The sequence below is a fragment of the Vanessa cardui genome, chromosome 10, assembly GCF_905220365.1.
Source record: "Vanessa cardui chromosome 10, ilVanCard2.1, whole genome shotgun sequence".
Lineage (NCBI taxonomy): Eukaryota > Metazoa > Arthropoda > Insecta > Lepidoptera > Nymphalidae > Vanessa > Vanessa cardui.
The window spans coordinates 8,369,739-8,384,906 of NC_061132.1; the positions used below are offsets into that span (position 1 = coordinate 8,369,739).

At 34.2% G+C, this 15,168-nt stretch overlaps 2 protein-coding genes across 4 annotated transcripts in view; one reads left to right on the top strand and one right to left on the bottom strand.

Moving 5' to 3' along the window:
• LOC124532810 (flotillin-2) overlaps positions 1-5,952 on the top strand; it is a 287,470-nt gene extending 281,518 nt beyond the window's left edge. For all 3 annotated transcript variants that reach the window (XM_047107886.1, XM_047107887.1, XM_047107888.1), the window contains 6 exons: positions 145-264; positions 1,029-1,136; positions 1,642-1,748; positions 3,086-3,269; positions 4,033-4,204; positions 4,874-5,952. In XM_047107886.1, coding sequence (XP_046963842.1) covers positions 145-264; positions 1,029-1,136; positions 1,642-1,748; positions 3,086-3,269; positions 4,033-4,204; positions 4,874-4,929 — 747 coding nt within the window. In that variant the 3' untranslated portion in view covers positions 4,930-5,952. The remainder of the gene's footprint in view (positions 1-144; positions 265-1,028; positions 1,137-1,641; positions 1,749-3,085; positions 3,270-4,032; positions 4,205-4,873) is intronic.
• A 41-nt stretch (positions 5,953-5,993) lies between these two features.
• On the bottom strand, positions 5,994-13,418 carry LOC124532819 (L-asparaginase-like). The gene is made up of 9 exons (XM_047107900.1): positions 13,258-13,418; positions 11,253-11,375; positions 10,553-10,665; positions 10,031-10,156; positions 9,274-9,398; positions 8,496-8,728; positions 8,106-8,266; positions 7,422-7,535; positions 5,994-6,074 (listed from the first exon to the last, which is right to left on the bottom strand). Exons 1-9 carry the CDS (start codon positions 13,328-13,330, stop codon positions 6,021-6,023), a joined length of 1,122 nt encoding a protein of 373 aa, XP_046963856.1. The 5' UTR covers positions 13,331-13,418; the 3' UTR covers positions 5,994-6,020.
• Positions 13,419-15,168: the final 1,750 nt, after the last annotated feature.

Below are 15,168 nucleotides of genomic sequence, written 5' to 3' on the forward strand. Positions count from 1 at the left end.
TCAGGGTGTTCCTTTTTCCGAACCGGTGGTAGCGTTTATTTGACAATAAATAAGAAAGTGTGATGCTTCTATATTGAATAAAGGAATTTGAGTTTGAGTTTGAGTTTGGAGACTATTAATTGTCATAAATAATTATGTTTACAGGAGGCAGAATGCGAAAAAAGTGCGATGGACGTGAAATATTCGATGGACACCAGGATAGAAGACAACACGAGGCTGTTCAAATTGCAAAAGGCGCAGTTCGACCAGGAAATAAACACTGCTGTAAGTTATTTAATCTTGCACGAAATTGTATTTACGTTGTTGAAGAGTTAACGTCCTAAGTATCTACCTATGTGCTGGAGTCTCCATCATTTATCTTGTATAAATAATTAATATAAATATAAATATTGGACAACATCACATTACTCTGATCCCAATGTAAGTAGCTAAAGCACTTGTGTTATGGAAAATCAGAAGCAACGAAGGTACTACGAACACCCAAACCCAAGACGGCATAGAAAACTAATTAATCTTCTACATCTACTCGGCCGGAAATCGAACCCGGGAAATCAGAGTCGCGTACCCATGAAAAACGGGGTACACACCACTCGACCGCAGAGGTCGTATAATAACATTTTGAAATTATTAACATTCATCACATGACCTATACCGATGGGTCGAAAAGGATCAAATATTGCTAGGGAATTCCTTATGGAACGTAGGTAAACGCTAAGAGACGGTTACCAAAATTATTTTACTAAGACGGTTGATTGGGGATGAACGTTTGTATGGAAATTATTTCTAATGAAATTACTAAAACTTGGAAATTAGTATTTAGGGAAGGGAAGTAAATTCCCTTTTATAGGAAGAGTTCAATCAAAAATCAAAAACACCGTTATTTTTTTTAATCTAAATTTATCTTTAATTTTCTGTAAACAATGTCAAAAGTACAAGTCTTTTCAGTTATTACCAGTTTTTGGTACTGTCTTAATACACGTGTGCAGATGTTTTTGATAAAAGATACCCAATACGATGTCCATTTATAGAAAGCTGAAGCGGCTTTAGCGTACGAACTGCAGGCGGCGAAAATCAAACAAAAAATACGAAACGAAGAAATACAGATCGAGGTCGTGGAGAGACGCAAACAAATCGAGGTAAGTCGTCCGTAATACATCACAGCATCGCTGGCTCGAATCGTTTGGGAAATCATCGAATGTGATCTCGAATTATACTTAATCTCTGTGTATCTTGTAATTATATTCGATATTTTAATTCCTTAATTGAATAAGTCGAATTTATATTAATTTTACGAGTATGATTCTCCAATAATCAATTATATAATATTTAATTTATATATATGTATTTGATTGTAAGATCAATGATAAATTTATGAGTTTTTTTTTCTTTATCTGTAAAATAAAGAAATGTTACACATTTATACTCATTATATTTAATACTAGAAGATTTAGACCTACGGTCAGTAGAATGTAACAATATTTGAAAACCACATATTGACACAAGTAACATATTTTTTAGTATCGATATGATACTGAAAAATAAAATCGTGCAGCTATCAGAAATAAATTCAATCACAGGTACGGATAACTTATCATACAGAATCGCTCGGCTTATGTTAATTTTGTTGTTGTTACATTTTAGGTAGAGCAACAAGAGATCATGCGTCGTGAGGAGGAGCTCACGGCGACGATAAGGCTGCCGGCGGAAGCGGAAGCTTATCGCTTGCAAGCGATTGCCGAAGGAAAACGGTTCGTATTCAAATATTTACATAATCAATATATACTTAACGGAGCAGCATGTCCAAGCCCGTTTTGAAAAAACATGACGTCAGCATAGCTGACGTCACGAGTGTCAGAGTTTCAATCTTTAACCATCTTCGGTGGTATGAAATAAAACTCAGGAATTAATCCTCTCTGATTTATTCCAATATGAGACGGTCCGATCGCCTCGACGGCTCGACCAAGTCTGTCGATACCGGCGGGTGCTTGATCTTTTATAACAAAAATAGGTGGGTAGACTTATTCAACATAACAACTGTTTAAAAACACTAAAATATTTCAAACTACTTTAACATTTCAAAATTCACTAAAAAATATTAATTGAACCATCAAACAGTTTTAAACTATTAAAATAATGACGGACACGTGTTTTTCTTAAATTCGTGGTTTCGCGCCGACATACTTTATGCAAGCAAGCAGGGACTTTTGATCGGTCATTTTACAGTTGTATGAAATGTTAAGTTGTCACCGCTCGAAATGTAAATTTTACCAAGAAAAACCTATACATAGCTACTCTTTTCCAACATTAAAATCTTAATCAATATCGCTGCCGAATAAGCAAATGTTTTTAATGGTGAGGTAGAAAAGTCACTCAAAATATCGCTTTTGAAATGTGGAAGACTCACGGTGATTCGTTATTTGAAACGTATGCTTAAAATGTTGTTATCATTATTTATTATAGTCTATTTTGATATCGTATCACTTTCTGAAATTTCGTGTTCTGCGGTGAGTTTCGAGTTTGATCTTACAAAACAGTACAGATTATAATTTTCTAAGATTCTACTAAAATATAAAATCGATAACTGAAGTTAGGAAATACTTGACATACAAAAAAAAAACATTACAAAGTCCTTTTTAAAGAACGGTCATATGATGAAATCGAAAACCTCCTAATTGTCAATAAATAAATATCACACATGTTCACCCACACACACACACACACACACACACACACACACACACACACACACGCACGCGCACGCACACACACACACACACACACACACACACATACACACACGTTTTTGCCTAATTTTAACCTTAACTATAATTTTTCTTTTCGTTTTATTATTTTTATATTTGTATGGAACATCGTATTGTATTGTTCCGCGGAGGGCCTAATAACTGCGACACAGTTTAATAACTAATGCAGTTATTATGGTCACATTTGTCCTACTATGTAATTTTTACTTGTTCCTAATAAATTTTTTTTTTTTTTTTGGTAAACAAAGTACAACAGCCAACCTATTGACATTTTGTAATATTCGTCGTGGCTACTTTAAATATGCTTAAACTTTTAAACACAGAACTCAAACAGTGGAAGCGGCTAAAGCCGACGCGGAACGCATCAAGGTGCTCGGCTTGGCTGAGGCGACGGCCATCGGCGATGTGGGCAAGGCTGATGCAGAGCGGATGCTCGCCAAAGCCAAGGTCTACAAGCAGTATGGAGACGCGGCCATCATGGCTCTCGTGCTCGAAGCCTTGCCAAAGGTAAATTAACTTTAAATTATCTGGTGATAGAGTTTTATGCAACCCCTCCTGGGTAGATACTATCCACTTTTCATATATTGTACCACCAAACATTAATACTGGGTATTTTAGTGACCCCAACAACAAACAGCAACAGCAGCCTGTAAATTCCCACTGCTGGGCTAAAGGCCTCCTGTCGCGTTGAGGAGAAGGTTTGGAACATATTCCACCACGCTGTTCCAATGCGGGTTGGTGGAATACACATGTGGCAGAACTTCTATGAAATTTGTCACATGCAGGTTTCCTCACGATGTTTTCCTTCACCGCTGAGCACGAGATGAATTATAAAGACAAATTAAGCACATGAATCAGCGGTGCTTGCCTGGGTTTGATCCCATTTCATCGAATTGGAACAGCTAAAAGTTATTCTAGTTCACCTACCCATTGGTGATGTGTGTTTGTACACTACCAATGTGTAGACGGTGGTCACCACATTTGCCAGTCCTCCCAAAATTCAATAAAGAAAGCTTAATTTTTCAAGACCAGTGTAACTACAGGCACAAGGGAGTTTCCAAGGTTGGTGGCGCATTGACGATTTAAGGAATACTTAATATTTCTTACAGCGTCATTGTCTATGGGCGATGGTGACCACTTACCAACAGGTGGCCCACATGCTCGTCCGCCAACCTATACCATAAAAAAAAGACTCCTGCGTCATAACTGTTATTTTTTTGTTATTGTAAATATTGCATTGAAATGTAAATGTTTTTATATTTGATAACAGATCGCGGCAGAAGTATCCGCTCCGCTGGCGAAGACGGACGAGATAGTCCTCGTCGGCGACAACGGCGCGACGGGCGAGGTGGCGCGCCTCGCCGGGGGCATCCCGCCCGCCCTGCGGACACTCACCGGCCTCGACATCACGCAGGTGCTCAAGAGGCTGCATCCAAGCACAGGTAAGCGTACGACCGAACTATAATCCATTTTTTTTAATAGAGGCTGCATCCAAGCACAGGTAAGCGTACGACCGAACTATAATCCATTTTTTTTTTAATAGTATAGGTTGGCGGACGAGCGTATCGGCCACCTGATTTTAAGTGGTCACCATCACCCATAGACAATGACGCTGTAAGAAATATTAACTATTCCTTACATCGTCAATGTGCCACCAACCTTAGGAACTAAGATGTTACGTCCCTTGTGCCTGTAGTTTTACTGGCTCTCACCCTTCAAACCGGAACACAACAATACTGAGTACTGTTATTTGGCGGTAGAATAACTGATGAGTTTAATACTTAAGATTCTGCGTTAATTCACAGATAAGATTAATTGAAAAGACAAGCTAATAATTGTGACCCTGGGCATAGGTCTTTCCCCATTTGAGGAGTAGGTTTGAAGTACCAAGTACCAAGTTGTTCCAATGCGGTTTGTGGTGGTTGTTTGGCAAACATATACGGCAGATTTTTTGACACTTGCAGGTTTCCTAACGATGTTGTTATTCAACCTCAATTAAGCATATCAAAATTAGTGGCACTTAATTAGTATTTTATGGTTACTAAATTTTATAAATATAAAGTAATTAATGTCTGCGATACGAATATTATATTGTTATACCTTTTTTGCAGAAGAAACCTCCCTCTCTTCTACCACTAGCAAGAAGAAGGAGGTAACAGCCTGTTAATCTGTCTGTAACAACATACAGAAGTGCCATAGCTACGATTCCCGTGTAATTTGGAAAATGTGGTCATTGTTGTGTAACAAAGACATTTTATTTCTCGAATTACATTAAAATGTAAAGTTCAATAGAATTTGTGTTGTTGTGTCAACTGTACGTGTTTCCGTTCGATGATTTCGACTTTGATAGTGTTAGTATAGTTACAACTTAGACGTAGCGTCGACAAAATTCGTAAAACCGATCACATCCGAATTAAGAACGCTAGACCAAATTATCAATATTTATTTCTTATGTGAATATAATCTTTACACGAACGTAATAACTTGTAGTATCATACATAACATATTCGTCAATTTGACACGTCGATTTACATGCAATTGCTATTTCAGGTTGAACTGACGCGCTATAGCGATGAATAGCGATGAATGGCGCGATAGGAAGCTATTTCTATTGATTGTAATCAGTAAGAGGTTTTATTGAATTTGCCGATGCTACGTCTAAGTTGTGTCGTACATTACGAAATTAAATGTGTATCATAAATGGTGTCTACGATTCTTGTAATATTTGTGAAAAATGTGAATCTATTTAGGCTTCGTAGTGTATTAGATTTTGTACGGTACTAAAAATCGAAGTGTTCCCCGACACTGCCTTGATAAATATACAATGTTTTTTCTTCGTATAGTGTGATCGTAAAATTACACCGACAGTTGTTGACTAATTAATTATAAAATTTTCTAGACAACTTTATCTAAAATAATGTTTTCAAAACAATATTATGAAGCAACTGACTCTGTGATTTTACTCGTGTGATGTGTGAATCTAAACATTCGAATGGGTTCTTTTAGTGTTGAGATATTATTCGTTCACGAAACGCTGTTTGACATTTAAAGCACAAATTTTTATTTTTTAAATACTTATTTTATTATTACCTCATATTTTAATCTAATTTATATGTTGTCTGTACTTTTAAGTATATGATTGTGTAATGGAACCAATTAATTATATGAATTAATAAATGTGTGAACAATATTTGTGGTTTTTTTTGGAGGAAAGTAATAAAACCTTTTTGGGCAACTATTTATTTATAAATATTATCTTCAGACTTCTTGATTAGGATTGCTTAATTCACCCCGTATGTTTGTCTTCATGAGCTGAAAAAAAATAAAAAAGTTGACTTGAATTTAAATATAAAAATATAAACCTATATTTTCAACATATCGACGATTTTGAAATGATTCATAGGCATTTCATAATGACGAGTTTTATATTTAAATAGCCGCTTAGTTTAAAAAAAATATTTGTCTAACCTTTAATTTTTCAAAGTTTATTAGTATGTGGAATATTTATAAAAAATAAGTTATTCGAATACTTGAAAAAAAAAGAAAATTAAATTCACCAGTCGATCTAAATATCTTAGAAAAAGAAGAATCTAATTATGTATATATATGTTTTATTATGATATAACGCACAGTAATAGATCATCTAAGAAGTGTTACTAGAAACTAATAAGAAACTACTTCTGACACTAAATGCGGTGCCAACCACTTGATCTCGATACCTAAAGAGTTTGTTTATTTTAACGCACTAACCTAAGATTCTATTCGTCTGACTTGAAACAATCTAACACAGTGGCGGATTTACAAATTTGCCGCTATTCAATTTTTGCCGCCCCAACGGACTTTTGAAAATACGTTAGTTATTATACATATTAACTACGTTTATTCTGAAATTTTAAGGTTATGAATTTTGTTCCATCGTCCTCATTACATTACATTTACATCGGCATTATTAGTATGAGTTATGACTGTGATATAATATTGCTGTTAGTTACTGGATTATTTTTGCAAGCCGCTATGAAGTGACGAGTATACGGGTTACGGACGTAATGTGTATATATTAAGTCTTATAATTATAAGACTTTTTATTTCTGTAATAAAAAAAATATTTGGCTAAATTTGCCTCTCCTCTAAATCTGCCGCCTACTTAGCCTTTTGATAAATCCGCCAGTGATCTAACAATATTGCGTTAGATAGCCCAAGTATTGAAAATGATTACCCCATAGCTACCGTTTCATATAAAATTCCGAACAGCATAAGTATTTCAATTCCATTGCGTCTTCTATTAGACTAGTTAACTCTTCTTATTTTTTTATTTACTCTACTTTTTAAAATAGTACAAAAAGCTCCACACAGACGAAATATATGTATTTATAATTATTTTTCGGTCAAATAACTATGTCGCTGAAATAAGAAGAGGAGACTCATAGGATGTGTATTAAACATATATACATAAGTACTAACATAAAGGGGGGCATTATCTTTTGAATATTTCATTAGAATTACGACGTATAGTTGAACTGAAACGTCCGCTGGGTTCAAGCCCTCATTATTGAATGCTTCTAGTTCTCGCTCAAACTCTCACTTCCAAGGGTAACTTCACTTTGACGTCACACCTCGCGTAAAGATTTTTCCGACAAATACATGAATACGATTGTTTACCTTGACTTTTTCCGCATAACTGAGTTCGGTTTTTGTAAGCACGTAGCATAGTTTGGCAAACGCTGCCTCGGTTGTCATGTCGAAAGCGGGGACCACGCCGCATTCCACCAGCAACTACAAAGCATATTACATTCATATGCAATGTTTACATATATAGTCGTATTAGGGAATACTGTCTAGAAGAACCTGGCTTGACGTAAATATTTCTTTTTACCTGTAATGTTTTGTTTCTAAAGCTATTACATAAACTTTAAAAAGAGAACTTTATTGGGTATAATATTTGTTTCTTTGGATATCCACATATTTTAAAAACGTATGTGTCCTTAACTTGCAAGCTCGAGATGAATTGTAAACAATTATGCACAAGAATTTAGTGGTGTATGCCTGGGTTTATTAAGATGCAAATACGATTAAGATGCACGCGTTCTAACCACTGGGCGAACTCGACTCTTTTACATAACTTTTTCCAGCTTAACAATCACTATCATCAAATTAATATTTATTGGGAAAAAAAAATAACAAAGAACATATTACAAAGTAAAATTATAAAGTATATTATAACCTCGACTCTATTCACTAAATAATGTTTACTTAGAAAATTATCAATATATATAGCTTCCATATTTGGGGATGTGGAGGATTAATTGTGGTTCTCTATAAATATATGTATATCTGCTATCTCACCAGTCCGGTTTCATAAATAGCCTTCTCTTGCACCGTGCCATTGATGCATTGTGTGACATTTACAACTAATATATTATTTTTCACTGCCCTCTCTATCTCTTCATAGATCTCTTTTCGCTTGATTGGCATGTTTCCATTACCGTATGTTTCTAGGACTACACCTATTAAACAAAATAAATATTAAGTTTTATCATCATGTACAGGCGCAATGATTTCATATTCAAATATGTAATGAGTATATAATGTGTTTATTGAATTTTATATTTATTTAGATGTACTACGTCAGTACAGTTAGGCTTCAGTTTAAATATCGAATATATTTTTTTATTAAATTCTCAATCTAGTCCGGAGTTCTTATATGTAAAATATAAATATATATTTTATAGTTACCTTCCATGCCTTGGAATACTGCCTTAATGATCTCAGCGGTTATTGTCGGAGCTACCTTCAATACGTAAACCTTTCTTGACAGTTTGTCATGTAGCCTGCACTCATCAGGCACTGATCCAGGGGGATGAAGCAACATCCTCGGATTTAGTACAAGCGTTGACTTCGCTTCTAGCAGGGCAGGGTAGTTTGGAGAATCAAAGGCATATATTCTAGTATTAGAGACCTTTTTTACTCTGAAATATTTATATGCATTACGGCTCTATATCATTTTCATTGTATTTAACTATTTATTTCATGGATCGCGTTGGAGTTTCGTCATGTCTAATACATGACGAAACTAACTTATAAAGAAGTTGCCAATATTCTTTCTTCGAGGCTTACTTTATACAAAAGGCTTGCTCAGAGGTCTACTACCGAGTAAAATGCTGTAAATATCCTACTGCTTAGCTGAAGCAACAATAGAAGAAGATTTGGAACTTGTGCCATCACAATGTTCCAATGCGGGTTGGTTTCACAATTAAATAATATATGTCCATTTGGCACAATTTCACACGACACATGCTGATTTCTTCAACAAGCTATATAAATATATAAACACAAGTTAAGCATATGAGAAATCAGTGAAGCTTGAAGGTTTGAAAATAAATTCAGTTACCATTTAGGTGTTCTATAGCCATCGTTTAGGGTCTTAGCTATCGTATATTTTTAAAAAAAAAAGGGTCCTCTTCATCACGTGAATGTGGTCGTATTATTTGAAAAATAATTATAAGTGAGTTACCTTGTTCCTCTGAATAGCTTTGAACCGAAAAATACTGTTACTTCCGGTATGTGCAACGTAGCAGCGATCAAGATGGCACACAAGAAGTTGTTATTACCGTCACTACGGGGTTGAAATATTGGTACCTGCATGTAAAAATAAGCTTTGATCAAGAGCCAAAGTTATTACGAGAAAAACACTTAATGCCAAATTTACCATTCCGTACATCAGTGAGTTTATGCGAAAAGTTCTCAAAAGTCGCCTCGATCGTTACCAAAAAACGAATAAAAATGAAAAATTGAACATTATGTGAAGCTTGTATTGAAAAAGTATGTAGAGTTCCGATCTCACAAGTTCTAAAATGTATCTGATTACTTGCCCTAACATTTCTTAGTCACTAAGTTTTCTCATATATTTATTGAATTCACAAGAATGCTGTAATTAAGACAAACAGAGACAAATCTAAGAATGTTTTATTCAACAGCCAAAGTGTACTAAAACTAGCTATAACGGATTTGAATCGCGTATATTAATTATTTTTAACATCCCGACGTTTCGAACACTTTACAGCGTTCGTGGTCACGGGTAGACTGCGATTCAAATCCGTTATAGCTAGTTTTATTTCAATGTGTAATCGCGAAAATTTAAGACAACATTAAGCCAAAGTGTACCTTGTGTAATAAGCAGAGTGAGCAGGTAATGTTTAGGTAGAAAAGAAATGGCTAAAACTCGAATAAATGATTCAATCTACAAATTAGATCCATAACTGTATAATAACCTGCGCTCCTGTGAGGACAATAGTCTTGCCAATAACTTCCAGCATGAACGACAGCATCGAAGCACCATACGCTGTCGTATCCGTTCCGTGCAGGATCACAAATCCGTCGTAATCGTGATAAAAACGCTGTGAAATAAGTAAGGATATTTTTTGGTATGATATTAGTGGGATATCTAACAGCCTAATAAAAAGGGTCGTCTTCACCCTTTATGCTCAACCACAATCAGTAAAACCATTTTAGAGGGAATGAGCCGCACAGTATCAGGGGATCTGTGATATTGTGTCCATTTTATTCATCAAAGAGGAGAGATCAGAAATGAACCACCCAGTAAGTGGCTCACACAGACAATATAAGTATAATCTTTAGTATATTTGGCACCAGAATTGCACCTGTGAGAAGCTGGAGCGGGTCGCTAGCATATTTCATAGTATACACAAATTCCGATCAACGGCTGCCACATTTTGATACTATAATATAGTGCTACTAATTATAATAACATATATTTAAAGTCATCTGTATACCTTAATATCTCGGCCCATCTTAATCCAATCATCGATTGTGAAGTTCGATGCGTCCTTTAATTCCTCATATTCGTGGATTTTGTACAAAATCTTCATTTCAGTATCTTTTCCATCTACGGTCATTTATCAATTCGATCCATTTTTATAATTTACTTATTGTATTATAAATTAAATTTTAAAAAATAAATTCATTACTCCTATAAAATATTTATGATAAAGGCAAAATTAATCAAATAAGGTATGTTTATAGTTGATTAAAGAAATATTTTGTGTGGTAACATTGTGGCATCATTTGAAAAATAATAGAAAAGTAGGAATATAACATCGAATATTACTGTTTGGCGGCAGAATTTGTAGTTACTCAAACAGATTTGCACAAAGTTGTACCGCCAAGTTAAATCTATAAGTCTTGTCAATATATATAAAACTAGTTGACGCCCGTGACTTCGCTCGCGTTTGAGAGGTTCGTTATCATGTATTAGGCAAAAAAAGTCGATGTTAGAGAATCATTTCTTGGAGTTCAAGTTTACTTCATAACAAATGTCATCAAATTCTGTTCATTGGTCGTGTAAGAGTGACAGACAGACAAACAGAGTTACTTTCACATTTATAATATCAGTAGAAAAGTATAGATAGTATAGATTATGTGAGCCTAAGCCACAACTCCAAAACAGCAACACAAGGTAAGTTAATAATTTACCAGGTAAGACAAGGTACTCATTCTTATCAGTTTTGGCCAAATTCTGTTGCCAGTATTCATTGTCATGTAGTTGAGGCAGCTTCCTTATGATTCTTGGTTCAATGTTCTGCTGTGGAACGAGTACTGGAAATGAAAAGAGAATAAACAATAGAAAAATCTAATTAAAAGACTTGTAGCATTTTCATATAAATGTCCAACATCTGAACAAAATCTCTTTTTAAACTAAATGATGACTTAAGGAACAATTATGTAATAAATTAAGTTTGCTGGAATATAAAACAGATGATACATTTTGCCTTAATGTTACTAAATATTTTTGTGACTGATGAAATACCAGTGGCGGATTTGCAAATCTGCCGCTAGTAGGCTAGTAGGATATTTTTGCCGCCCCTACTTTTTTTGCAACGTTTATTATTTGTGTTCTATCGTCCTCATTACATCGGTATTCTCTCGTTATTAGTATGATTATAAACTAGGTGATATTTCTGTCAGTTACTTGATCATTTTTCCAACTCACTATGTAGTCACGAGTATACGGATTACGGACGTAATGTGTATACATATAGTTATAAGTACATATATACAAATTTGGGCTAAATTTGCCGCCCCTCTAAATCTGCCGCCCTAGGCTCTAGCCTATTGATAAATCCGCCACTGTGAAATACTAGAAGTATTTCTCCGTTGAATAGCAATTATGATATTACAAGTAGAAAATAAACCTAGAAAATATATCTAGTAGCGGTTTTGCCACTTCACTTGTATGAAAGTTATAGCAATTAGAATTGATTTTTTATGACTTGACATGACGGCTCTCAGCCGTTTTTAGAAATGATTTAAAAACATTCAGAACAATAACATTAAATATGACGCAACTGATATCATAAAACCATACGCAATAAAGATGGAAAATTGCGTTGATATTAAAGATAATAAATTTTATGAGCGCTCTTTTAAGTTAACACATTTATTTACATTGAAATAATTAGGTCATGTGTCACAAAATTTTCTTAAACGAAAGAACACTAAAAGGTAATGACGATATACCTCAAGAAGACACGAAAGAAAATCTGATCTTATTAAAAAACGAATCATTCCGAGCATTTGTAGCTTTACATTATAATTAACCATGGAAAATAACAATATAAAATTACTTGCACCAGTGTACTAGAATAAATTGTTTAATTTTCATTTAGATTTACAAGTGACAAGTTTGACTTCTATATTTTACAGTATTATTTAAATACCTTGGAACCCTTTCAACATTATATTTCTTTTATATTTTTAATAATGAAAATCACAGTATGAGCCCTACTGACCGTGATGAGGAAGTCTAAAATATACTACTTATTACATAGCTAAGGATCTCCAAAGTCTTGGCACCAAGCCTTATGTAAAGATAAATTGAAAGGAGTTTATATATTTTCAAGGTTCCTCATAGTTTATTTAACATAGAATAGACTTAATGCTCACAATAAACCTAACACAAAATATATTATCAACTAGATATAATAACAAACATGCTTTGATAAATCTCCGTCTAACATAATTACTTATATTTAAATGGACCTAAGTATGTTTTCTAAGATGTTTTCCTTATACTTGTCTGTGTATCTGATTAATTAGTCACACAGAAGAAATTATTAAAAGAATTAAGCAATTTCAAAACTGAATCACATAAAATTTACTACCTCAAACCTTGTCGTATTTAATATAATATGTATACAATTTGTGGATCTACTTCACTTTAAATACAAACTTTTCTATCTGGTTAAATGTGCGTTGTTCTAAGTTAAGGATTAACAAGGAAATTACTACTACAATTCTAGTTTTCATAATTTAATTGAGTTTGTTTCCCCATTCATACCCATCAGTCTCTTTCGTGTCTTCTCTATCTACGTGACATTGGCGAAATAATCTGTGCCCTGCCGGCACAACTAAAAGCCATTAAACTAAGAATTGAATCAAGTTAAATGTGCCTACATTTTTTACATTATTGCTGACTTACCCCCTTTCTCATTTTTCAACATTCCAAAAGTACCTCCAGTATACAAAACCAGCACTCTCCTTATTTGAACCATTTTATTTTAAGTTTATTTATTTTATTTACACTTGTACAACATGTATCTTAGCGAAGCGTCGAGATACAAATAACGACTTCTATTCAGTTCAAGATAACATACCGTGTTTATTAACTTTTGTAGTTATTTCCTTATAAATTTTATTATCGTTTTAAGATACTGTATGGACTTCTTTAGAAAAAAAAATCGAATCATTCAAAGATTAATTAACAAATATATTACATAATACAGATTATAGAAATTAAAAATTACTTGATGGTAGGACTCTGACTACTCTGACTACTGTGCAGGTGGGATCTCTGATCTAAATACTTATTCGTAAGATATTCTATTAAAAAGCATTAATTAGTTGTCTTGTCTTCCTGTGTAAAAGATCAGCTAGTGCACAGACACAGGGGACGTAACATCATAGTTCTCAAGATGTGTAATAGTTAATATATCGTACAGCACCCAAATCTGATGGTAGATAATATTTAACCATCAGATGTCACATTTTCACGCCCATCCAAAAATATGTACACATGTGTGTATATAAAAACGATGTCATTGAGCCTCCACCGATCTTACGCACATATTTTTGCATCGTATTACCTGGAGCATGATTCCTACTCTTCAGCGATAATGCCCTGAATGAAATCAATCAGGATGATACTACCTTTGTCATTGGAACACAGACACTACACATTTGCAGTGTACATCGCTCACTTTCGCGCTCCACTGGAAATCGGTACTAAGGAGTTAAGACTCGGTCAAGAGTACTCTAGTAAAAGTGTCGTGTAATCAGACATAAAAACAAACTTTTGACGACCACCTTGGTCAAGTGGTGAGTACACCAGTTTTCATGGGTACACCACTCCGAGGTCCCGGGTTCGATTCCCGGCCGAGTCGATGTAGATTATAATTAGTATTCTATGTTGTCTTGGGTCTGGATGTCTGTGGTACCGTCGTTACTTCTGATTTTCCATAACACAAGTGCTTTAGCTACTTACATTGGGATTAGAGTAATGTATGTGATGTTGTCTCATATTTATTATTTATTTATTTTTACTTACTAAGAGAAGAAAATATCTCAGTACAAGGTACCATTGGAATACCTAAGCTTATAATTCGTTAAGATTTATTTCATGAGTGTAATGTATCCTTATCAGCTTATATAAACAAGTGGGGCATATTAAACCTGATAACATCAACTTGTTTTATTATTCATGATACAGTGATATACATTAATGTATTAATAGGTCATAGTATAATGCAAAATGTATGTTCTCTAAAATTGTATATTTGGTGTAAGTCTACAGAAATAAAAAAAAGTCTTAGTACTGTTGTGTTCCGGTTTGAAGGGTAGGCCAGTGTAGTAACAGGCACAAGTGACCAAATATCACAGTTCCCAAGATCGATGGCGCATTAGTTATGTAAAAATGATTAAAATTTTATACGGCGCCAATCTTTATTCAAGTGGGCTATTACAAGAACTTTTGAATCGTCTATTAACAATTAAGTGAAGCTACCACCGTTTCGGAGAGTAGATTCTACCGAGAAGAACCAGCAAGAAACTCAGTATTTACTCTTTTTCAACCTTTAAAAATACAAAGTCATGTTAGTAAATACAATTATTTTAATTATTATATCCTGCATGGAAGTCAACAGGTATTAATTCCACGCTTTTTTATCATCTACAAAATCTTGTATCGAGTAATCCGCCTTTTTTATCAATGTATTTTTTATAATTGATTTGAATTTACGAAGAGGCAAAGTTAAAAATGTCTGCGGAATTTTATTATAGAAACGGATACCTTGCTCCAAGAAAAAATTATTGACTTTGCGGAATAGGAACCTTG